Source organism: Drosophila serrata, unplaced genomic scaffold (genome assembly GCF_035046125.1).
Source record: "Drosophila serrata isolate PLE 108 unplaced genomic scaffold, ASM3504612v1 contig_276, whole genome shotgun sequence".
NCBI lineage: Eukaryota > Metazoa > Arthropoda > Insecta > Diptera > Drosophilidae > Drosophila > Drosophila serrata.
This window is the reverse complement of record NW_028257174.1, coordinates 9,476,635-9,500,202: the sequence shown is the minus strand read 5'-3', so window position 1 is coordinate 9,500,202 and position 23,568 is coordinate 9,476,635. Positions and strand designations below refer to the sequence as shown.

Here is a 23,568-nt window from a genome sequence, read left to right as displayed (position 1 = left end):
CTACCGCTGTAGGGAGCAGAATCAGAGGCGGTGTCCGCAGCGGAAGCAGCAGCCCCTAGGACGGAAGCGGCGGGCGGCGTACCTGAAGCGGATATGCTGCACCAGCCGGCTGTCCCTGAAGCAGCTCCGGAGGTAGCAGCTACCGCTGTAGGGAGCAGCACCAGAGGCGGTGGCCGCAGCGGAAGCAGCAGCCCCTAGGACGGAAGCGGCGGGCGGCGTACCTGAAGCGGATATGCTGCACCAGCCGGCTGTACCGGGCGGCGTACTGGAAGCGGAACCGGAAAGGCTGCACCAGCCGGCTGTCCCTGAAGCAGCTCCGGAGGTACCAGCTACCGCTGTAGGGAGCAGAATCAGAGGCGGTGTCCGCAGCGGAAGCAGCAGCCCCTAGGACGGAAGCGGCGGGCGGCGTACCTGAAGCGGATATGCTGCACCAGCCGGCTGTCCCTGAAGCAGCTCCGGAGGTACCAGCTTCCGCTGTAGGGAGCAGCACCAGAGGCGGTGGCCGCAGCGGAAGCAGCAGCCCCTAGGACGGAAGCGGCGGGCGGCGTACCTGCAGCGGATATGCTGCACCAGCTGGCTGTCCCTGAAGCAGCTCCGGAGGTACCAGCTACCGCTGTAGGGAGCAGCACCAGAGGCGGTGGCCGCAGCGGAAGCAGCAGCCCCTAGGACGGAAGCGGCGGGCGGCGTACCTGAAGCGGATATGCTGCACCAGCCGGCTGTACCGGGCGGCGTACTGGAAGCGGAACCGGAAAGGCTGCACCAGCCGGCTGTCCCTGAAGCAGCTCCGGAGGTACCAGCTTCCGCTGTAGGGAGCAGCACCAGAGGCGGTGGCCGCAGCGGAAGCAGCAGCCCCTAGGACGGAAGCGGCGGGCGGCGTACCTGAAGCGGATATGCTGCACCAGCCGGCTGTCCCTGAAGCAGCTCCGGAGGTACCAGCTACCGCTGTAGGGAGCAGCACCAGAGGCGGTAGCCGCAGCGGAAGCAGCAGCCCCTAGGACGGAAGCGGCGGGCGGCGTACCTGAAGCGGATATGCTGCACCAGCCGGCTGTCCCTGAAGCAGCTCCGGAGGTAGCAGCTACCGCTGTAGGGAGCAGCACCAGAGGCGGTGGCCGCAGCGGAAGCAGCAGCCCCTAGGACGGAAGCGGCGGGCGGCGTACCTGAAGCGGATATGCTGCACCAGCCGGCTGTACCGGGCGGCGTACTGGAAGCGGAACCGGAAAGGCTGCACCAGCCGGCTGTCCCTGAAGCAGCTCTGGAGGTACCAGCCACCACAGAAGGGAGCAGCACCAGAGGCGGTGGCCGCAGCGGAAGCAGCAGCCCCTAATACGGAAGCGGCGGGCGGCGTACCTGAAGCGGATATGCTGCACCAGCCGGCTGTCCCTGAAGCAGCTCCGGAGGTAGCAGCTACCGCTGTAGGGAGCAGCACCAGAGGCGGTGGCCGCAGCGGAAGCAGCAGCCCCTAGGATGGAAGCGGCGGGCGGCGTACCTGAAGCGGATATGCTGCACCAGCCGGCTGTACCGGGCGGCGTACTGGAAGCGGAACCGGAACGGCTGCACCAGCCGGCTGTCCCTGAAGCAGCTCCGGAGGTACCAGCTACCGCTGTAGGGAGCAGAATCAGAGGCGGTGTCCGCAGCGGAAGCAGCAGCCCCTAGGACGGAAGCGGCGGGCGGCGTACCTGAAGCGGATATGCTGCACCAGCCGGCTGTCCCTGAAGCAGCTCCGGAGGTACCAGCTTCCGCTGTAGGGAGCAGCACCAGAGGCGGTGGCCGCAGCGGAAGCAGCAGCCCCTAGGACGGAAGCGGCGGGCGGCGTACCTGAAGCGGATATGCTGCACCAGCCGGCTGTCCCTGAAGCAGCTCCGGAAGTTCCAGCTACCGCTGTAAGCACCAGCACCAGAGGCGGTGGCCGCAGCGGAAGAAGCAGCCCCTACGGCGAAAGCGGCGGGCGGCGTACCTGAAGCGGCTGCACCAGCCGGCTGTACCGGGCGGCGTACTGGAAGCGGAAAGGCTGCACCAGCCGGCTGTACCGGGCGGCGTACCGGAAGCGGAGAGGATGCTCCAGCCGGCTGTCTCTGAAGCAGCTCCGGAGGTACCAGCCACCACGGAAGGGAGCAGCACCAATGGCGGTGGCCACAGCGAAAGCAGCAGCCCCTACGGCGGAAGCGGCGTACCTAAAGCGAAAAGGCTGCACCAGCCGGCTGTACCGGGCGGCGTACAGGGAGCGGAAAGGCTGGACCAGCCAGCTATCCCTGAAGCAGCTTCGGAGGTACCAGCTACCGCTGTAGGAAGCAGCACCAGAGGCGGTGGCCGCAGCGGAAGCAGCAGCCCCTAGGACGGAAGCGGCGGGCGGCGTACCTGAAGCGGATATGCTGCACCAGCCGGCTGTACCGGGCGGCGTACTGGAAGCGGAACCGGAAAGGCTGCACCAGCCGGCTGTCCCTGAAGCAGCTCCGGAGGTACCAGCTACCGCTGTAGGGAGCAGAATCAGAGGCGGTGTCCGCAGCGGAAGCAGCAGCCCCTAGGACGGAAGCGGCGGCCGGCGTACCTGAAGCGGAAAGGCTGCACCAGCCGGCTGTCCCTGAAGCAGCTCCGGAGGTACCAGCTTCCGGTGTAGGGAGCAGCACCAGAGGCGGTGGCCGCAGCGGAAGCGGCGGGCGGCGTACCTGAAGCGGATATGCTGCACCAGCCGGCTGTCCCTGAAGCAGCTCCGGAGGTACCAGCTACCGCTGTAGGGAGCAGCACCAGAGGCGGTAGCCGCAGCGGAAGCAGCAGCCCCTAGGACGGAAGCGGCGGGCGGCGTACCTGAAGCGGATATGCTGCACCAGCCGGCTGTACCGGGCGGCGTACTGGAAGCGGAACCGGAAAGGCTGCACCAGCCGGCTGTCCCTGAAGCAGCTCTGGAGGTACCAGCCACCACAGAAGGGAGCAGCACCAGAGGCGGTGGCCGCAGCGGAAGCAGCAGCCCCTAGGACGGAAGCAGCGGGCGGCGTACCTGAAGCGGATATGCTGCACCAGCCGGCTGTCCCTGAAGCAGCTCCGGAGGTAGCAGCTACCGCTGTAGGGAGCAGCACCAGAGGCGGTGGCCGCAGCGGAAGCAGCAGCCCCTAGGACGGAAGCGGCGGGCGGCGTACCTGAAGCGGATATGCTGCACCAGCCGGCTGTACCGGGCGGCGTACTGGAAGCGGAACCGGAAAGGCTGCACCAGCCGGCTGTCCCTGAAGCAGCTCTGGAGGTACCAGCCACCACAGAAGGGAGCAGCACCAGAGGCGGTGGCCGCAGCGGAAGCAGCAGCCCCTAGGACGGAAGCGGCGGGCGGCGTACCTGAAGCGGATATGCTGCACCAGCCGGCTGTCCCTGAAGCAGCTCCGGAGGTAGCAGCTACCGCTGTAGGGAGCAGCACCAGAGGCGGTGGCCGCAGCGGAAGCAGCAGCCCCTAGGATGGAAGCGGCGGGCGGCGTACCTGAAGCGGATATGCTGCACCAGCCGGCTGTACCGGGCGGCGTACTGGAAGCGGAACCGGAAAGGCTGCACCAGCCGGCTGTCCCTGAAGCAGCTCCGGAGGTACCAGCTACCGCTGTAGGGAGCAGAATCAGAGGCGGTGTCCGCAGCGGAAGCAGCAGCCCCTAGGACGGAAGCGGCGGGCGGCGTACCTGAAGCGGATATGCTGCACCAGCCGGCTGTCCCTGAAGCAGCTCCGGAGGTAGCAGCTACCGCTGTAGGGAGCAGCACCAGAGGCGGTGGCCGCAGCGGAAGCAGCAGCCCCTAGGACGGAAGCGGCGGGCGGCGTACCTGAAGCGGATATGCTGCACCAGCCGGCTGTACCGGGCGGCGTACTGGAAGCGGAACCGGAAAGGCTGCACCAGCCGGCTGTCCCTGAAGCAGCTCCGGAGGTACCAGCTACCGCTGTAGGGAGCAGAATCAGAGGCGGTGTCCGCAGCGGAAGCAGCAGCCCCTAGGACGGAAGCGGCGGGCGGCGTACCTGAAGCGGATATGCTGCACCAGCCGGCTGTCCCTGAAGCAGCTCCGGAGGTACCAGCTTCCGCTGTAGGGAGCAGCACCAGAGGCGGTGGCCGCAGCGGAAGCAGCAGCCCCTAGGACGGAAGCGGCGGGCGGCGTACCTGAAGCGGATATGCTGCACCAGCCGGCTGTCCCTGAAGCAGCTCCGGAGGTACCAGCTACCGCTGTAGGGAGCAGCACCAGAGGCGGTGGCCGCAGCGGAAGCAGCAGCCCCTAGGACGGAAGCGGCGGGCGGCGTACCTGAAGCGGATATGCTGCACCAGCCGGCTGTACCGGGCGGCGTACTGGAAGCGGAACCGGAAAGGCTGCACCAGCCGGCTGTCCCTGAAGCAGCTCTGGAGGTACCAGCCACCACAGAAGGGAGCAGCACCAGAGGCGGTGGCCGCAGCGGAAGCAGCAGCCCCTAGGACGGAAGCGGCGGGCGGCGTACCTGAAGCGGATATGCTGCACCAGCCGGCTGTCCCTGAAGCAGCTCCGGAGGTAGCAGCTACCGCTGTAGGGAGCAGCACCAGAGGCGGTGGCCGCAGCGGAAGCAGCAGCCCCTAGGACGGAAGCGGCGGGCGGCGTACCTGAAGCGGATATGCTGCACCAGCCGGCTGTACCGGGCGGCGTACTGGAAGCGGAACCGGAAAGGCTGCACCAGCCGGCTGTCCCTGAAGCAGCTCCGGAGGTACCAGCTACCGCTGTAGGGAGCAGAATCAGAGGCGGTGTCCGCAGCGGAAGCAGCAGCCCCTAGGACGGAAGCGGCGGGCGGCGTACCTGAAGCGGATATGCTGCACCAGCCGGCTGTCCCTGAAGCAGCTCCGGAGGTACCAGCTTCCGCTGTAGGGAGCAGCACCAGAGGCGGTGGCCGCAGCGGAAGCAGCAGCCCCTAGGACGGAAGCGGCGGGCGGCGTACCTGAAGCGGATATGCTGCACCAGCCGGCTGTCCCTGAAGCAGCTCCGGAGGTACCAGCTACCGCTGTAGGGAGCAGCACCAGAGGCGGTGGCCGCAGCGGAAGCAGCAGCCCCTAGGACGGAAGCGGCGGGCGGCGTACCTGAAGCGGATATGCTGCACCAGCCGGCTGTACCGGGCGGCGTACTGGAAGCGGAACCGGAAAGGCTGCACCAGCCGGCTGTCCCTGAAGCAGCTCTGGAGGTACCAGCCACCACAGAAGGGAGCAGCACCAGAGGCGGTGGCCGCAGCGGAAGCAGCAGCCACTAGGTCGGAAGCGGCGGGCGGCGTACCTGAAGCAGATATGCTGCACTAGCCGGCTGTCCCTGAAGCAGCTCCGGAAGTACCGGCTACCGCTGTAGGGAGCAGTACCAGAGGCGGTGGCCGCAGCGGAAGCAGCAGCCTCTGCGACGGAAGCGGCGGTTTATCTTTTTTTGTAAACGTATTTTAATGCAATAAATCAATAATTTAATAATAAAACAAAAAAACAAATAATTTGTGTTTTTCTGTCAGTACTGCAATATAAATAGATTGGATTTCTAATTTAAGGGAGATGCAATATTCCACGTGGTTCATATTTACAACAACAACAACTCTTGTCCTGCCCGAATTCTCTTAAATCTGCATGCAAATTTTCCATTTTTCCACATGAAATACCAGGCGAACAGAAAGCAGCAGCAAGCGACTGCGACCTGGTTGCAAGCGTTGCCAGACCTGCGGAATTATCGGCCTATATTGCCGGACTGATGAATTAATCGATTATTGGCTGGGGAGTTGCCGGATCAGTGGACTTTCGACTGACTGGCAACGCCGAACGAATAATTTTTCAAAGGTTGCCAGACCGCCGAAATAATCGATTACTTTTTTGCAAAGGTTGCCGGACCGGCGGAATTTAGTCGGTATGGCGATATTGTTCGATTATTGTCGATAATTCAGGCGGTCCGGCAACGCTTGCAAGTAGGTCGCAGTCGCTCGCTGCCGACTTCTGTTGCAAGTGTTGGTTGATTTTTTATTTATTACATTAAAATACTTTAACAAAAAAGAAAAACCTTATAGATATATATAGATAGATGCTGCAGGGACAGCGGTGCATCCTCTACTCGGTCGCCGGCGCAGCTTCAGCTGGGGGTTCTGCGGGTGCTTCGGCAGGGGCTTCTGCGGGGGCTTCGGCTGGGGCTTCGGCCGGCACTGGTGCTGGGGCGTCGGCCTCTGGCGGTGGCGCCTCCGCGGAAGCTGGTACCTCCGGTGCTGCTTCAGGGACAGCTCCATCGGCCGCTACTCCCGTATCGGCGGTTGCTTGTGGAACAGCTGCTCCTTCTCCCTCGGCGGCTGGTGCTCCTTCGCCGTCTGCCACAGGAGCTCCTTCTCCTTCGGCTGCTGCAGCCTCTCCGGCTTCCGATGCGCCACCCGCCGCTTCCGACGTAGGGGCTGCTGCTTCCGCTGCGGCCGCCGCGGCCGCCACTGGTGGTGCTGTGGCTGCCTCGGGTTCCGTCGATTCACGCATATCTCCAGCCTTCTTGCTCTGTGACTGAAGCTGAGATACAATTTCTGGATCTGGGACATTGAATACAAATAAGCTCACCTTTTTCTTCTTCTTTTCCGGCTCGACCACGACTTCCTCCTCCTGCTGCTTGTAGTCCTCGGGGAAGAACTTGAGGGCCTCGTCCTTGCCGACAATAACGTTGGGACTGACGTAACTGGGTCCGTAGTACACCAGCGATAACATCATGTACGACTGCACCTTGTTCACCTTTAGCACGATCTTGTCGGAGCTGAAAAGAACAAGAAAGGAAAATGTAATGAAAGGAGGGTAAGCTTGGCTGGAACACGTACTCCTGGTGCGGCCCGGACTCGTATTTGTCCGTTGAATTCGCGATCAGTTCCGTAGCGTCGGGATCCGCGCTGGAGAAGTAGCCAAAAAGCGGCACCTCGTCCTTGTGGCGCTCGACCACGTTTAAAATCTCCTTGCGTTTTGAAGCATCGAAGGCCATGATGATGTGCGGCTGCTCCGGCTTGGGATCCGGCGGTAGGAAGCCACTTGTTTGACCGCGGAAGAAGACGTAGACAAGGGCGGCGTGGGTGCGGCGGTTGTTGGGCACCCAGATCGGCGGCACCTTCACCGTCTTGATACGCGTGGGCGGCTTTGCTATCTCCTCCTCCTTGGGCTCCTGCACCTTCTCCTCGTCCTCGGCGGGTGCCTCCTCGTCGCCGTCCAAGTCCATGTCAAAGTCGGGCATGTTTGGGAAGCCAGCCATGAGATCGCCACCCGGATCAGCTGCGTCCTCCTCGCTGGCTTCCTCTTCCTCCTCTGCGGCAATTGCCTCGTCGTCCTCGGCATGCAGTTCTTCCTGGACTACCGATTTGGCCCTAGTCTTGGCCTTGTTCTTAGCCACCTTCACTTCCTCCTCGGAGCTCACCTCCTCGACCCACACCTCACCCTCCTTTAGCTCTACCTCGACCTTGACCTTCATGGTGGTGATGATGGGCGGTAAAACACGATCCTCGTGGAATTCGTCGCCGTCCTCCTCGCGCTCTCTGGTCAACTCGTGAGCATACGTCATTAGCACATTCGGCACGGTGCCGATGCTCTCGTCTATCTTCCAGAAGCAGATGAGCAGCTCCTTCTGGTCCAGCTGCTCGATGACGTCCGCCGACAATGGGTTCTTGCAGGCGAAGTTCACCACCTCGAACTGATCGCTGGACACCTGTACAACCTTGCGCTCCTTGCACTGCATCTTGAGGGCCTCGGCCGGCTCGGTGAGTTTCTTGAACATGTCGCGATTAACCTGCGGCCCAAACACCGTCACACCGATGTCCGGCATATTCTCCATGATGGAGTCCGTCACCACGGTTAGGTAGTCAACCTGCTTTTTGTGCCTGATCTCACGCTCCGCGCGCTCTGCCCTGTCGATGGCCTCCATTTTGAGGCGCTGCTGCTCTACCTCGATCGGTTGCAACTCGTCCAGCCTGTAGTGGGTGCGCGGTGTCTTCTGCAGCATCTTTTCTAGCTCTTTGGTTAGCAGGTTCATGAGCTTGGGCACATCCGAGCCAAACATGATGTTGACAGCTTTGCCTCCCTGCAGACATTATTGTATATGTATAGTGTTACTAATTATAATTAAAAATGGAGAATGTGAAAATTTTATCGCTGCAACGGTAAATGTAAATAAGCCAGTCAGCATCACCGATACTTGAGCTAGGGAGGAAACCAACTCATCTATTAGGCTTCGTGATTTTATCGATGTTTGATGCTGCCAACTTGTTTGCACATATCGATACAACATACATAGGGTAGCAGAAATCCAATTTAAACCGGGGTGTTTCCTTAAAACTAACTCTTCCTTTACTTCTTTAGTAATGAAGATGTTGATATTCTCTCATTTGCGTATTTGAAATTAAAATCTTGGACTTACGGTCACAAACAGCCAGGTGGGTTCACTTCTTTTGTTGAAGCGCTTTAATGCCGAAATGGTGTCCGACTTGCACTAAGAGATACTCTGATTAGTGAAGCGGGATCCAGTAGTAAACTTACGCTATCTCAACGCACAATGGCCAGTTGCATATTGTCGCCGCCAAACTCCAGCTTCATCTTACGCAGAGAGCCAACCAATCCCAAACAGGGGCCACACCATTCCGAGTAGATATCCAGCACTGCACATTTAGGGTTTAAACGTTTTTAGGAATTATGAAATGGCAAAAATAATATGGCTCATGACAGCACTTACCAAGTAACCCAGGCCGTTCAATAAAGCGTTCGAGTTCCTCGTCGGTTTGCAGGTCCGCCTGCAGCTGTTGCGCTCCGGCCTTCTTCGCCATCCCTGCCTACGAATTTAGATATCAAAAGATTCCCGAAAAAGAATTTATGAGTTGCTTTCGAATTTGGTTAACATGTTTCCTAGCTTGATGTCAGGGAGAAAGTGAGTTTGTTTCCATGAAACTATTGATTTAACAATATAATGCCTCCCACTTTCCACCTCTCCTAATCGGAGTTATGGCTATCCATTGGCTGCTACTGGATCTCTGTTTTCAAACAATAAGCAATTATAAAATACAGTAATTTAAGTTAACCACATTTTGTTTAATTTACACACACTCGGCGAGCTCTTACACATTGCATAACAAACATTGTACACTCTGATTAACATTCTACATATTTAAAATAATTTAAGCAACACACGAAAAAAAATACGAGTAAGAATAGGAGCTGGGAGTCATCAGGATCGGTATCGGGGCGGGGTTCCTCCTGCGCACAGGCAGGTCCTGCTTCAGTACGTACGGATACACATAGGTAATAGATATGGTAAGTATATATATATAGGGTTAAAGTTAATGCGATATGGATGGCCCTGTGTCCATGGCCCTAGGCTTAGCTACAAGTAACTCTCCTCACACATCCCTTCCTTAAACGATTACTATGTACAGGATTTATTAACACAAAACTAACGTAAACAACATCTCACGCCACCTATCTCACGGAGATTCCGTTAATGGTGATGACATTACTGGCCACCGGCTCCGGCTCGTACACCTCGTCGTTGGTCCGCATCTCGTAAGGAGCGTCATAGAACTGCTCGTTCGGTATCTGGTCATAGATGTTCTCTGCCAAGGCAAGCAGATTAGCTTGGCACTCAGGTCAAGGACTTTCGTTTCCGACTTACCCGAACGATTATTGTTCATCCTTTCGGCGCCTCCGCCTGCTCCGGCACTTCCCCCACCTCCATTCCGTCCCGCTCCACCCTGGAACGTGTTGAATGTCGCTGAGGGATTATTGTTGTCCATGTGCATCCGGTTGTTTGCTTCCAGTGTGGAGTATGACATGACTGCGGCATTTCGTTCGTCCTTCGTTTCCGCCGCCTGCACATTCTCGGTGTTCTTGACAGGCCGCGCCTTATTGCGATACAGGAAGATCAAGCCAAAGATAACCAGCATGGCTACAATGATCGTGGCCCCAATCCCAACGCCTGTGCCCAACCGTGAGCTCTCGTGGCCCTCCACTGTGGCCAGTTCGCAGTGCGGCTGCTTACCGGACCAGGCCCCGTCTTCGGTGCACTTGCGCAGATACTGTCCTATCCGGTTGTAGTTGGGAATGCAGTGGTACTCCGCCGAGCCACCATACAGCGTTGAGTCGTTGACAACGATCACGCGTCCGTTATCGATAGCCAGCGGTCGTCCGCAATCGACAGCTATTTAAATAAATAATGCAGCAAGTTATTAACTAAACTTAAGCCAAGGCTGTATGGTTGAGATGGTTTCTTACGTCTGCATGTAGGACTCTTGCCCGCCCATTTGCCGTTCTTCTGGCAGATGCGCGTATCGTTGCCCATCATGATCCGACCCTTGGCGCACTTGAAGGTGACCACTGAGCCGACGGCTCTGCTGCCGGCCTCAACGATTAGGTTGTCACTGATGTTGGGCATGTCGCACACCACCTCCACGCACTCGGGCGTCTCGTGACTCCAGTTGCCGTGTTCTGTGCACAAGCGGCGCGAGACTCCATTCAGCTTGAAGTTGGCGTTGCATTCGTAGAGAACAGCGGCGCCATAATAGGTGGCATTGGTGGCCAGGGTCACCTTGCCATTGGTGATGTTCTCGGGCCCACCGCACTCCACATCTGGTAAAATCAATTCATTCAGTTCCGTTCCAGATCGGCTCAACTCGTCTTCTATACTTACAGACACACTCTGGAATCACTCCGCTCCACTGACCACTGTCCATGCAGGTGGCCAGAGCCTCGCCCACCATCTTGTAGCCACGTTCGCATCGGTACTTGGCCAAGGCACCGATCCTAAAAGGTAAACCCACGGGATTGAATATGAGACAAAAGTTCAAGAACAGAGGTTGGGGTGTGCCCACTTACTTGTAGGTCTGGGCAGTGTTCTGGGTTGACTCGGCGGTACGGATAAGGGTACGTCCGTACATGCGGTCATTGCCCGTGACGGACAGCAGACTGTGAGCGGCCAGCTTCGGCTCCGGACAACGAATCTCTGAGGGAGTACATTAAGCATCTTCATCTTATATAAATTTGTGTATCCCTACCTTCACACTTCGGTGAGACATCGCTCCAGACAGCCGATTCCAGGCACTGGCGCTTCACCACACCGCTGAGCTTGTGGGACTGGGAGCAGGTAAAGACCACCTCAGAACCCACGTAGGTGGTGTTGGTCACGTACTTGTGACTGCCATAGGGGATGGGCAGGATCTGACCGCAATCGATGTCTGGAAGAAGGAGATAATAATGTCAATTCATTGTAAAGCTACTATAGGTTTAGCTTTACTCACACTCGCAGTAAGGAGCATCTGAGCTCCACTCCCCGCTGTCCAGACACTCGAGCACTGACGTGCCATGCATGATATGTCCTGGATCGCAGTTATACTGAATCTTCGAGTGCACATTGTAGTCATAGCCAATGACAAAAGAGCCGGCCGGCACCGCTGGCGTTTCGCAGGTGACCAGCTCACAGACGGGCGCTTCGCCCGACCACTTGCCATCCCGGGTGCAGTACAGCTCTGCGGGACCGTCCAACCAGTGATCCTCATCGCACTCGTACTTGACCACCGAATCAACGGTGGTGGTGCCATTCAGCAGGATGGAAATACCGCGATCGGGTCGTGCCGGCGCACCGCAATCAACGAATCTGCATGAAGGCGTCTTGCTGGACCACTCGCCACCCAAACCACACGAGATTACCTGTTGAAGAGACGAAAGTAATGCGATCAGGAGCAGGTCATAGAGGCAGAACGTTAAACAGGGTAACCTACCGCTTCGCCGACGAGCACGTAGCCCGGCTCGCACACATAGGTCGCGGTGGAGCCGGCTCGCTTGTCACTGAAGCGCACATTTCCACCAGTAATCCGCAGCGGATCTGGACACCAGTCCACCAGGCACTCAGGCTGCTTGCCGCTCCAGCCATCCACGGCGCAAGTCCGGTTCTCGTTGCCGATCAGTGTGTAGTTCTCGTGGCAGCTGTACGTGGCCACCACACCAAAGCTGGTCCGCTTCTCAGAGAGGTGAATCGACCCAAACTTGAGCTCGGGCAGGTTGCCGCAGTCCACATCTGTAAGTAGTAACCATATTGGATCATGAACAAGCTGCTCTTCATGCACCTTCAATGGGTTTCCTCTATATAAGTGGAATCCCTGCTCACAGGTTGCATAATATCGCTTACATTTGCAGGTCGGTGAAGATCCGCTCCAGGTGCCGTCAGGTTTGCATTCACGTTCCGCCTGACCGAGCAGCGAATGGCCCTTGGGGCAGTCGTATTGGATCTTCTCGCCCAGAGTGAACTTCTTGCCCATGACAGTGGTGTTTTGCTGGGCATCGGGCGACCCGCAAGACAATGGAGCTGCCGGAAGAGTACAAAAGGAGAAGAAAGGTGAGCAACTGACACTGACTCTGACTGGGAACATCTTACAGTGCTGACAGATAAAGTGCAGATAGTCCAGGTTGCAGCCCACGTCGTTCCACAGCCAGTTGCGACCGCCATCGAGGACCACGCAGTTCTGTTCGCCGTTGTAATTGTTGGGCTGGTCCTTGCCCCAGGTGGGCTTTTGTACTACGTCTCCTGGATAAGTAAAGCCCATGAAGCTCATGAATATATTACTCCCTTAAGGATCATATCACATCAACCCACCGTTGACCCACTTCCAGGTGCGAGAGGTGATGCCCGGCTCCTTCTGGGCCCCGATCCAAACAAGCTGCGGCTTCAGCTCGGTCTTGCGACGCTCCAGCTCCGACAGGATGTACTGGCTGGTGGCGCCTCGAAAGTCATGGACCAAGTCGCCGCCTATGCATCGTGTCAGAGGGAGGGAGGGAGTTAGGTATGTTAATCATTAGATATCGCCGCTCTGCTCCGCGGACACTCACCCGTTTGCTTGCAAATGGTCTGGGCATTGTCGAAGCTTTCTCCTTTTGTGATATGAAAGTCATAGCAGGTTTTGGAGAATGTTGTCACCACGGTCTCCACCCCGATCTTGGGACTCAGGCATCGGTCCACGGAGAACTCGTCGTTGGTAAATGTCTCCACCTCGCACAGGCTGAGGCTGCCCTCGACGCCAACCAGCTGTATGGCCACATACTGGCCGACCAGGGGACGGGCGCAGGTGAAGGTCTTCACTACGCCCTCGTCGAGGGTGCCCGGATACCAGGCGCACAGCGGATTGCGCTGTAGATCGGCGCTGCTGTTGCCCACACGGATCTCCAGGTCCTGCAGCGGTTGGTGGCCACAGCAGCCGCGCGTCGTTATCCTGACCACGTGCACCGCCTGCGGAGTGAGGAGATCGACACGCCACCAGGGCGAGGGCTCCTTTTGTGTTTCCGAGCACTCCTGTCCATCGGGATTCTAGGGGGGGGGGAAATATATATAATCTTCTAGAGAAGAAAGTGAAGAGAAATGACTCCGAGCTCACCTTGTTCCCAGGCTTGCCGTCATTCGCATAGCTGGCAGGACCGCTGCGCGTGTAGGAGCTCTGGTTAACTGGCTTGCGGTAGGCCACATTGACGCCACAGAAGGGCAGATCCCGCTCCCAGCCCTTGCGGGCGTCGCACTTGACCGACGCGGGGCCGAACAGCTCGTAGCCAGCATCGCACTCGTAGTGCGCCTCCGCAATCCCGGTGTCGGCCGTCACGGTTCGCACTTTGGCATTCAGCGGCACCGCCGGGGGACCGCAAACTGGAAACAATAAACACAAGCACACACAGATGATTAACATTTTTATTTCGCAAGCCGCCAAACTCGCACAAATTTCACATTCAGATTAAAAACGAACAAAAATTGTCTTGCCAGGCTATTAAATCATAACTGTTACAGTCAAAATGCTAAGCTATTTGGCTGAGTGAGAAAAGGGGGAATGAAAATGGCTAATTAGAAGCAACCTTATCTTTCGATACTTAGCCTTAGTCTCTACAAATAATTACAGCCTTAATTACAGGGCTATCTACATTAGTATTATTATTATTGTTATTGAATCTCTTTTTCTTTAAACAAATGATATATTTTAAGACATACATATTAAGATAAACATGTTTTTAAATTTAAAGTTGCACTTATTACCAATACTCAGTTTTCATTATTATACCCTCGCAGGGTATTATAATTTCAGTCAGAAGCTTAAAAAACGGTGAAGGAGTCATTTCCGACCCCATAAATCATATATATTCTTGATCAGCATTAACATACAAATTGTTCTAGCCATGTCGCGAGGAGATCAAAATTTTAGACATTTTTTCAAATAAAGATAAGGGGTTACACCATTAAAATTTGCAAAAATCTACAAAAATTCGACTTTTTTTGAAATTCTAAATTAAGTATGCAGGTTTATGTACCTAATAAAAACAAGCATAGGAAAGCTTTCCGAATGAAAATTAATGCATTTTTGGCTTAGTTATGATATTTGAAAAACCTTCATGTACCCAAAAAATTCAGCATATAAAACTATCGATTTAATATACCTAAACTAAATAATATTTTAAGTTTTCTGTAGGTATACGAAGGCCAAAAAGCTAAAAGTCATTTTTATTTTTGAATTTGCAATAAAAATCTTGATCAAGAAAGAACACACAGAATTTAACTGCATTTTTCCAAAACTTTGTAAAGGGTAACATCATGAAAATTGTCAAAAATGTATACAATTTCTAATATTTAACAGTATAAATTACCATAATAAACTTTAATAAAAGTGATGCTTTTGATGTAAGTAACCAAAAAAGAATAGTTCTTAAAACGTGTAATGGTCAAAAAGTGTAATTTCTATTTTTTGTTGTTCTATTATTCTGGCCTCGAATGTATCATCAGGGTTTTTTAATATCATCAGCTAACATTTTTCAAAGAAGACATTCCGTTTTATTGTAAATGCATACAGCTGATGATTGCTTATAATCCCAAGCTTGATATTTATTGTATATTTTTGCAAGAGTTGACAACCAAAGGCTAAAATGTGTTGACAAATCGGTTAAAAGTTCAAGGTGGACAGCATTAAAACAGCACAAAAAAACGAAAATAAAAGTTATTAAACATCAATTTGCAAGTTGTAGACGCCCACTTGTAGAGAATTTGCAAAGAAATATTGAAAGTACCACATAAATCAACCGAAAAAAGATAGAAATATAACAAATAAGCATAAACATATATAAATATATGCATATAAGTAAACATTATATACACATTGCTGAACATTGCCTTACAAAATAGATTAACTAACCAATTAGTTAGTAAATTAAGGAAGCAATACATGATTTTCATTCTTTGTAAGGATTTAGAGAATGGAAAACTTTAAGAAGTGAATAAATACAACCATACTTATAACAATTATTATGGATACTATATTTTAAAATTTTTCCCAGATTCCTGCTACGGCTTTAAAGTTTATTCTAATGAACCTTATTATGTTGCAGTTAGGATTTAATTTAAGTAATGTTTATGAGTAGCCAGATAAGAACATTGGTGTCGGAATAATTAAATAAAGGTTTCTGTCTGGTGAGTTACAAAAGTATCTTAAGCATCTTAAGTAAAAGATGCATATTACAAAGACCTTCCTAACTCCGATATTCTGGAAAGAAATCTATAAATATTGTCAAATTAAAACTGCATAAACTACATATAGTTATTAGGCAAGTAAATATAGTGTGGTAACAGTGTACTAATCTTGATACCGACTCTTTCAGGCATACATTTACATAAATAGTTCATTCGCACTCCGATTATTCAAATTGTGGGCCTGGGAGTGGGAAGTGGCAGGTCTGTTGTCTTGAGTGAATATTTTCCCCGATCTTCCACCTTTGTTATCGCTTTGACCCCTGACCCGTTCCAGCGAAGAATTGCCGTTCTCTAAACGAACAACTTAGGCTTAGAACTTGTTGTGTAAAAAGATATTTTGCATTTTCCCATCATAAATATGCAATGGACTGCGCCCATGTTTCATTCTTCCCTCGCTCCCCCTTTTATTTTGCACAATTTCAAGAATACTATATACAACTTTCTCACAATTGTTCGTGAGCATAAGTAGTTTCGAAAAAAGTCTACATAGTTAGCGTCAAGAATAAAGAGGCAATTAATGGGCGCCGGGTCAAGAGTGAGGAGAAGCGTAGTCAGTCGTCCCAGGCCCAAACCAGTTTGGCCCAGACCAGACCAGGCCAGGCCAGGCCGGGCTAAAGGGCAGGAAACCAAACGGCATCGCCATCTGTCTCTCCAAGGAGACACAGCAACAGCCGGCGAGGAGTGAGAAGCGGAGATCGAGGCAAAGCGCGGGGGCTGTGGCCTCGTTTCGAGCTTAAAGTGTCTCTCTGAATATATATATATATATATATATATATATATATATATATCCTTTGTTCAGTTCTCGTCGTAATACCCTCCCATTTCTTTTAATTTTCATTCGAAAACTTGCAGCTTAAGCTTCCGCCTTGGGTGCTACATATGTATTAATTAGTGTTTATATTCTTGTTGTGCTATAATTACAACAAGCTCAACAAAATATCTTCCGTAAGGTAAGCAATGATAGATATTAATCATAATATTAAAGTGCACATTTGACAATTAAGGAAATTAACTTCAAAAAGCCGAAGATTATATATCCTTGCAGCTTGTAATTAAATTATAGGATTAAATCGGAAATGGATCTTGGCTAAAAATATTCCCATTCATAAGTAAGCGAAAAATGGATGAATTTTATTTAGAATTCTAGGGTCGGCAATGACTTCTTCATAAGTTAAAAGCTTCTGAACAAAATTATAATACCCTGAAAGGGTGTACAAATTGATCGTATTATATGGTAACAAATATGTACAAATATGTGCTCTAATATGAAGATCTTTTTGAATCAATATAGACCTGAAACGTAGTGTGGAACCTAATGGGTCATGTGCAATATAATTTAAATGTTATGTAAATATGCTTTAAGTCTCCAGACTTCTTCTGAATTTCATTACCTCCCAAACTACCGACTTTTTAAAGAGATATGTTATCAATCTACTTTTTCCCCATTGAAAATAATAAAGGATACTATCAAAAACAAATTTCTTAAAAAAAAAAAAACAAAAACTTAGAAACAATAATGCCTAAAATATGTGTTTTCTATAGATCACTTTTAACGCATATCACAGTTTTTGAAATATCATAACTAAGTCAAAAATGCACTAATTTCAATTCGGAAAGCGGCTCTTTGCTAGTTTTTGTAAGGTTAACAAATCTGTATACTTAAATTAAAATTAAATTTATTGTCAATTTTCGACAAATGAAATTTTAAAAATCTCATAACTAAGCCAAAAACGCATTAATTTCAATTCGGAAAGCGGCCGTATGCTAATTTTTAGTAGTTTAACAAAACTGCATACTCCATTTAAAATGTGAATTTTTGGCCGATTTTCGCAAATTTTAATGATGTAACCCCTTTCCTTTTTTTAAAAAATGGGAAATTTCGGGAAAAATTTTTTTTCGACCGGAGATGGCTTAAAAGATTTGCCTGTTGATGCTGATCAAGAATATATATGTTTTATAGGGTCGGAAATGACTCCTTCACTTTCTTTTAAGCTTCTGATTGAAGGTCCATTACCATTTTTGTACCGATATTAACGATATTATTATATGAAATTTTTCGACAAATCAAAATTTAAAAATCTCATAACTAAGCCAAAAACGCATTAATTTCAATTCGGAAAGCGGCCGTATGCTAATTTTTAGTAGGTTAACAAAACTGCATACTCCATTTAAAACGTGAATTTTTGGCCGATTTTTGCAAATTTTCATGATGTAACCCCTTTTCTTTTTTTTTCTTAAATGGAAAATTTCTGAAAAAAATTGTTTTCTGTCGGAGATGGCTTAAAAGATTCCGCTGTTGATGCCGATCAAGAATATATATGATTTATAGGGTCGGAAATGACTCCTTCACTGGATTACATGCTTCTGACTGAAACTACAATACCATAAAGGGTACCAAAAAGCATGATTATATATTACATTTTCAGCTAGGTAATATTAAGAAAAAGGTAAATACTTTTCTCTAAGGGTATTCGAAGCATCGGATCTTTCACTCTTTTCTCCCTATTCCTACTCTATAGTAAAGTAAACGCTTTGCGCGGGAATTTTTTGCATATGCACGTTTTCTGCTCGAACCGGAATTGGCTTTCGGTGCCTTGGGCTTTGGGCTTGGAACTGGGAACTTGGAACTTGGAACTACAACTATGCTGGCGATATATTTTCTGGGTGCTCGGCTGCAGCTGTTGACGTCAGGCGCGGCAGTGCCGCCACGATGATGTTATTTCAGCCCAGTCAGAGGCTCCAGAGACCGAAAAGCTGTTATTGTTATGAGTTTTTTTTTGCGATCGCATTCATCCGGTTTTTTGAGCGAGGGCATGGATGTTCCTACACACACACCACACACCACTGGCAGCCAGGCAGGCAGGCAACCATTCTCCTCCGAGAAGGGTGTCTTCTGGGCGGGCGTGGCTTAAATGGCAGTAAAAAACAGCTCTTATTTGCCGCGCGGAATGCCAAATTAGCTGCACATTTGGGTAACTAGGGCGATGGACTCGCAAATGGGTTCGATTCGAGTTCAGTTTCTGCGGCACTGCAGGTAACCGGCGATAGAAAGGTGTCCTCCTGAGTGCCGTTATGTCAACAGCCAAATGCATATAACGCCCAGCGGGATTGGGATTTAGTGCACGTATCGTAGGAGGGCTCGTAACGCAAGCCGCAAGATGTCCAAACTCAATCACGTACCAAGTTGTGCCGCACCGACATGAACTTGTGAAACTTGTGAAGTAAGAATGTCACAAGCAAAGTGGCCCAGCGAGTTGACAAGTCCGAGAGTCGTCGTTCGCATTAGCCCAGAAGTGTAGCCTCAAAACGGGTTGGACAGTGGTCACAAAATGACTAAAGAAAGGGTATTAGACATAATAAATCTTGAATAACAAATTTCTGAAGAGTTGGCGAAAGGGAATGCTTCAGAGATGCAGTGCCCAAGGCAAGGACTCGCAACTGCGACTCTGAATATGTCTCTTCCTTCTCTATCTTACTCAAACAAATACATTTCTAATGGGGAAAAGATATAAAAGAGATAACTATATACTTTTCATAAAATATAAAGATATTTCAAGCATTTCTCTTACAATATTTCAAGTTTTATGCTGGTTGAAACATATTTTTTATCCTTTTTAAATCCCTTGCAAATGTCTAAAATTAAACCCTTAGAAGACAAGCAATTTGAGAACTTATAAAGTGCGATTTTAGCCAAAAGTATTAAGAAGAACCTCTCATTGGAATAATATTAACCAACCACTTTTGACCATCATAAACCATTACAGAGTGACCACTGTGCCGCTCTGACAGATCTCGGCAACTTTCACTGCTCCACTCCAGCTGGTTGTTCTCTCTTTCCGACCCCTCTCACCCCCCTTGGATTCCTTTCGAAATACACACACCACACACACAACAACAACAACAACAAGAAATGTGGAGGCAATTGGGGTCTTGGAGGCATTGTCTGTGCCGCTGTCCAAGTGTTCAATTCAACAGACAGAATAGAAGACGCCTTTTGGAAAGGGGCTTGTGGTACATTAATAATTATAATTAAACAAATCGACAAACATTTCTAAAATGCTAATTATTTAAACAATGATTTCATGTGGATTGTAAAGAAGAAAGTAAAAACTTTCCAACACGTTTCAGGGTTTTTTCAGAACATTATTATGTTCAGAAATTGATAAGTTGCGACAAAGTGGATATCATTTTTATAAAAGAAATAAGATACCCGATAAGCATAATAAACAAAAGACTAAAAAATAATATTACGGGTGCCTAGCGAGTCAAATTTAATACAAATAAATATCAAGAAACAAATACAAGGCATTAAAGGTCACTGCTTTATGATTATAAATCGGACGGACATAGTAGTTCAGAAATTAAAGTATTTATGGCTTTGGAATAATATTCAATATATATGGAATGCTCAGAGATCGTTTTAAAAAGTGCAATTATGTTAAACAATTTGTAATTGCTTGATTATAAATTATTGACATCGATGTACTTGCAGCTTAAATAGAGGTCTAGTTCATTGATTAGGTTCCTAGACACAGAAGTATTTACTCAAAATCTGTTAATTTAAGTTACTTAATGGAATATTTCTTTTCTTATTCCAATCAAAGGATTCAGATAGGTTTATATAGACTTTCCCATTCCCATTTTTTTAAACACATTTCAAATAAAATTGAGGTGAAAGTTCCCTAGGGACAGCTTTTGACCTAATTTTCATTCATATTTCATTCTTTGTAAGTTACGTTTTGAAATGAAAATAAAGGAGTTTAAAATGTGTTAATTATTTTCAATTAAGATCATTAATTGAGGAGATGCAATCTGTCTTTTCAGTCTATATCTATTTGTTTTCCGTGTGATTGATTTACTTGCTCAATTTAAAAGCTGTTGCCATTAAACTTGTCCAAATGCCGGTTTCTTTATTTATACCTACTCACATCACGTTAGACTCTATAAATACTCTCAAGAAATGATTGGTTATTGTTAAGAGAATACAATACTGAGCAGATATGGTATATTCCAGTATGTTTTAATATATATTATAATAATTACTCTATTTTTAATAGGATCAAAACATTGTTCAGTTACACTAACTTGTTTCCCGTTTATTACTTTGTTTGATTTATTATTATTTACTTAGCAACATAATGTCACTTTAAATTCAAAGTCCGTCACTTGAAGGCGTTGCAAAATAAATATAAAAAAATAAATAAACCTGAATAGTCACACGTAAGCTGAGGAAATGTATTTATAAGCTTGCATTTTGTTTATTTTCAAATCGTTAGAAAGAAATATGAACGAGAAGATATATTTGTAAATATTTGTGGGAAACTATCAATATGGCTCAAAAGGTGTCCCAGAAAAGAGAAAAACCATAGCGATCCGAGTGCTTAAATAGCTCTCGTTGTCATAAACAGTTAGTAAGCAGGTGCAATTAGTTATCCCAAGACCCACAGAGATGCGAGAGATTCTCGTTCTCCGAGTGACCCCGTTTCGCTGGCCACTTGCTAAGTGGAAAGAACGGAGAAAATGAAAAGCATGGGAACCGGGATATGATCTGGAATCCACCGGGAGTGGATGAACTTCAACTTACTTTGGCAGTTTCCGGCTGGGCATAGTGCCAGCAGCAGCAGTAGTGGTAGCAGCGGCAGCCCCTTCATAATGGAGGGCATTGGTTTCCTCAAAGAAGTCATGGCTCTTTCCAACCGAAGCTGATGCTGATGATGGTGATAATGATGATGATGACGATGCTGGGACACTGGTGATGCTGCTCCAAACAATAACTTGCAGCGAAACATTGTTTGCCGCGGGCAGCTGTTAATTTTCAAAGCTGCTGTGCGGCTGCTGCAGATGTTGAATTATTATTATGTGTGTGTTGACTTTGGTTTTTGGTTTTTGGTGTTGATGCCGTTGATTAGCTTGGGGTGGTGTTGTTGTTGATGTTGTTGTTGTACCGCCGGCGATTAATTTATGCACACACACTGCACACACACATGGGATTATGCCGGAGTTGAAGTTGGAGCACGATATGGCGTGAGTCGTCGTCTTCGTCGTCGTCTTGCGTTTTCACTTTGCATTCACATTGAATTTCCAGTGCATAATTATGATTACATTACTCTGCGCGCACATTGTAACATTGTGTTAATTTAAAGGAAAAAAAAATAAAACAAGGAGCATAAAAATAATCATAATAATCATATTTGAAAATTATCTGCAAAATCACTTGAGTCGGCCATTGACTCCCACATAGATACATAGATACACCTGTCTCTACTACGTTGGCTTTCCTTACACTCATGCTCGCCACTGTCTCGATTCGATACGGCTTCGATTGCAAAAGTAAAAGTTAAACTTTAAAAACGGCTTCCCTTTTTCGGGCTGCCATGAATATTCAACGAACGGAAAAAAAAGTCAAGAAAAAATAAAGCCAAACAGAATGGAATCGCCTGAGGGTGAAGTGCTTTTTGGTATCGCTTTCAAGGTTGCCCACAACCAATTCCCTCGGCAGTTGCATAGAGCCAAGCGGCGAGTGGTATATACCTTCATGCATTTAGATCGGACTTCGACTCGGACTCGGAATCGGAATTATGACCAAAGAAACTTGGACACAAAAACTAATAAAAGAGAGAACCACAGCAATTTTTGGCGGTTTCACTTCGCCCGAGGATGGATGGAAGACTGGGAACCGAGCTGGGCACCATCCGGTGTGCGTATCACAGACAACTTTCATTAGAGCGTATATGTATATATCTTTCACTAATTATCAACCAGCGACGGATGGATGGCTGGGTTAGGAAAGTTTCGATCGATATCGATCGATCGGATCGATGGTGCTAATTGGAACCGTGTGGGAAAGTACACGACGTTGCCGAACGATGGCAAATTTGACAGAATTTAATTCGTGCGATCGAAAGACTTGTGCCCGTTTTTTACATTTACGAACGCGAGTCGCGCACTCTCGGAATGATTCAGATACAGATACAGATTCCGGGGCTGCTTTGCATACACAGCTCCGTTCTGACTACGGGTGGGAGTTGTTGTGTGTTGTGTGAACTCACTCGCAAAACAAAGTCACTAAACAAAAACTACAGGCACAAAAACAAAAATAACAGAAGGAAGGCTGAACTTACGAGTTATTAGACTCGCTTATGTGACCTGGCTAACTGCAGGCAGGCTGCGCTCTCTTATGGTGCTAACATTAACGCTTAACGTGGTTGCTGCTGCTGCTGCAACGGCCAAAACAAAAAACCGCGCCGCGCTCCAATCCGATCCGTACTCTCTTGGCACGTCCGCTTGGAATGAAAGTTGACTTATAACTGGTTTTCCACTTGGCCACTTCGAGCCCAGAAAAGTTAAGCGCCGAGCCGAGCCAGCCAAGAGCCGAGCCGAGCCAACACGAACCGAGTACTGGGTTTTGCTGGTTGCTACTCACTTACTGCGCATGTGCAACGGCTCCGGCCCGAGCACGATGTGGACTCCGAGTCCGAATCCGAGTCTGCTCCCGAAACAGAGCCGCCGGAGCCTCCGCTGCCACCGAAGCCACCGTGGGGTTGATTGGTCGGTTTGCCTGCTTGGATGATCGCTCTAGCCTGGCCACTGTTCGCCGCATACACTGGAAATAAGAAGGAGTTATAAGATGTAAAGTTCATCAGCTTAAAACAATATCAAGTTAGCAGAATTTTGACTTCAAAAATCTAAAATTTTGAGGGACTTTTTATCAGGTTAAATATGAATGTTTCGCTTTGAGGTAATGTCTTCTCTCATCATTAAAATATTTAAAAAACTGTTTGTTTATACCACTTTCCATTCTTAATCTTCAATTGTATTTATTGTTTTATTTGAAATACTTTAAAGTACAGTCCAATTATGAAGTCAATAATAGATACACTCAATTTCAAAGTATCTCAATTTCAGGATATCAACGGAAATATCTTTATAAATCCCAAGCTGTCAAGTTTATCAGAAAACCAATTCCCTCTGCACTTAAAGGGGCACTATATATAAACATATATTTACATATATTTCTGATACCATACAGTTCTGTTTCATGATTCTTGTTTACATCAATGGCCATGTGCTGCCATCAGCATCGAC

General features: G+C 49.2%; 3 protein-coding genes across 11 annotated transcripts in view; all 3 read right to left on the bottom strand.

Annotated features, from left to right (window-relative positions):
* Positions 1 to 5,946: 5,946 nt before the first annotated feature.
* LOC110181765 (uncharacterized) lies at positions 5,947 to 8,818 on the bottom strand. Of its 2 annotated transcripts, none has more exons than XM_020949635.2 (6): positions 8,677 to 8,818; positions 8,499 to 8,602; positions 8,365 to 8,436; positions 6,785 to 8,028; positions 6,534 to 6,723; positions 5,947 to 6,485 (listed from the first exon to the last, which is right to left on the bottom strand). In XM_020949635.2, the coding sequence occupies exons 1-6, from the start codon at positions 8,765 to 8,767 to the stop codon at positions 6,048 to 6,050; spliced, it is 2,139 nt and encodes a 712-aa protein (XP_020805294.2). In that variant the 5' UTR covers positions 8,768 to 8,818; the 3' UTR covers positions 5,947 to 6,047. The 2 variants fall into 2 exon arrangements, with proteins under 2 accessions (XP_020805294.2, XP_086692437.1); XM_086836311.1 differs by having other exon boundaries at positions 5,947 to 6,479.
* Positions 8,819 to 9,008: 190 nt separating this feature from the next.
* Positions 9,009 to 22,882, bottom strand: fw (CUB and Sushi multiple domains furrowed). 2 transcript variants are annotated; one of them, XM_086836309.1, is made up of 15 exons: positions 22,605 to 22,882; positions 21,068 to 21,591; positions 13,358 to 13,620; positions 12,816 to 13,290; positions 12,583 to 12,735; positions 12,364 to 12,513; positions 12,118 to 12,294; positions 11,711 to 12,006; positions 11,231 to 11,639; positions 10,988 to 11,167; positions 10,809 to 10,935; positions 10,624 to 10,736; positions 10,209 to 10,562; positions 9,610 to 10,134; positions 9,009 to 9,550 (listed from the first exon to the last, which is right to left on the bottom strand). In XM_086836309.1, exons 2-15 carry the CDS (start codon positions 21,270 to 21,272, stop codon positions 9,417 to 9,419), a joined length of 3,561 nt encoding a protein of 1,186 aa, XP_086692435.1. In that variant the 5' UTR covers positions 21,273 to 21,591; positions 22,605 to 22,882; the 3' UTR covers positions 9,009 to 9,416. The 2 variants fall into 2 exon arrangements, with proteins under 2 accessions (XP_086692435.1, XP_086692436.1); XM_086836310.1 differs by lacking the exons at positions 12,583 to 12,735; positions 12,816 to 13,290; positions 13,358 to 13,620; positions 21,068 to 21,591; positions 22,605 to 22,882 and having other exon boundaries at positions 12,364 to 12,507.
* Positions 21,360 to 23,568, bottom strand: part of LOC110181767 (glutathione hydrolase 1 proenzyme) — a 14,290-nt gene continuing 12,081 nt past the window's right edge. For 4 of the 7 annotated variants that reach the window (XM_086836313.1, XM_086836312.1, XM_086836314.1 and 1 more), the window contains 2 exons: positions 22,907 to 23,086; positions 21,360 to 21,591 (listed from right to left, as the gene is read on the bottom strand). The gene's annotated coding sequence lies outside the window, so the exon portion shown is untranslated. The remainder of the gene's footprint in view (positions 21,592 to 22,906; positions 23,087 to 23,568) is intronic. The other 3 variants (XM_086836315.1, XM_086836316.1, XM_086836318.1) reach the window with 1 other exon arrangement.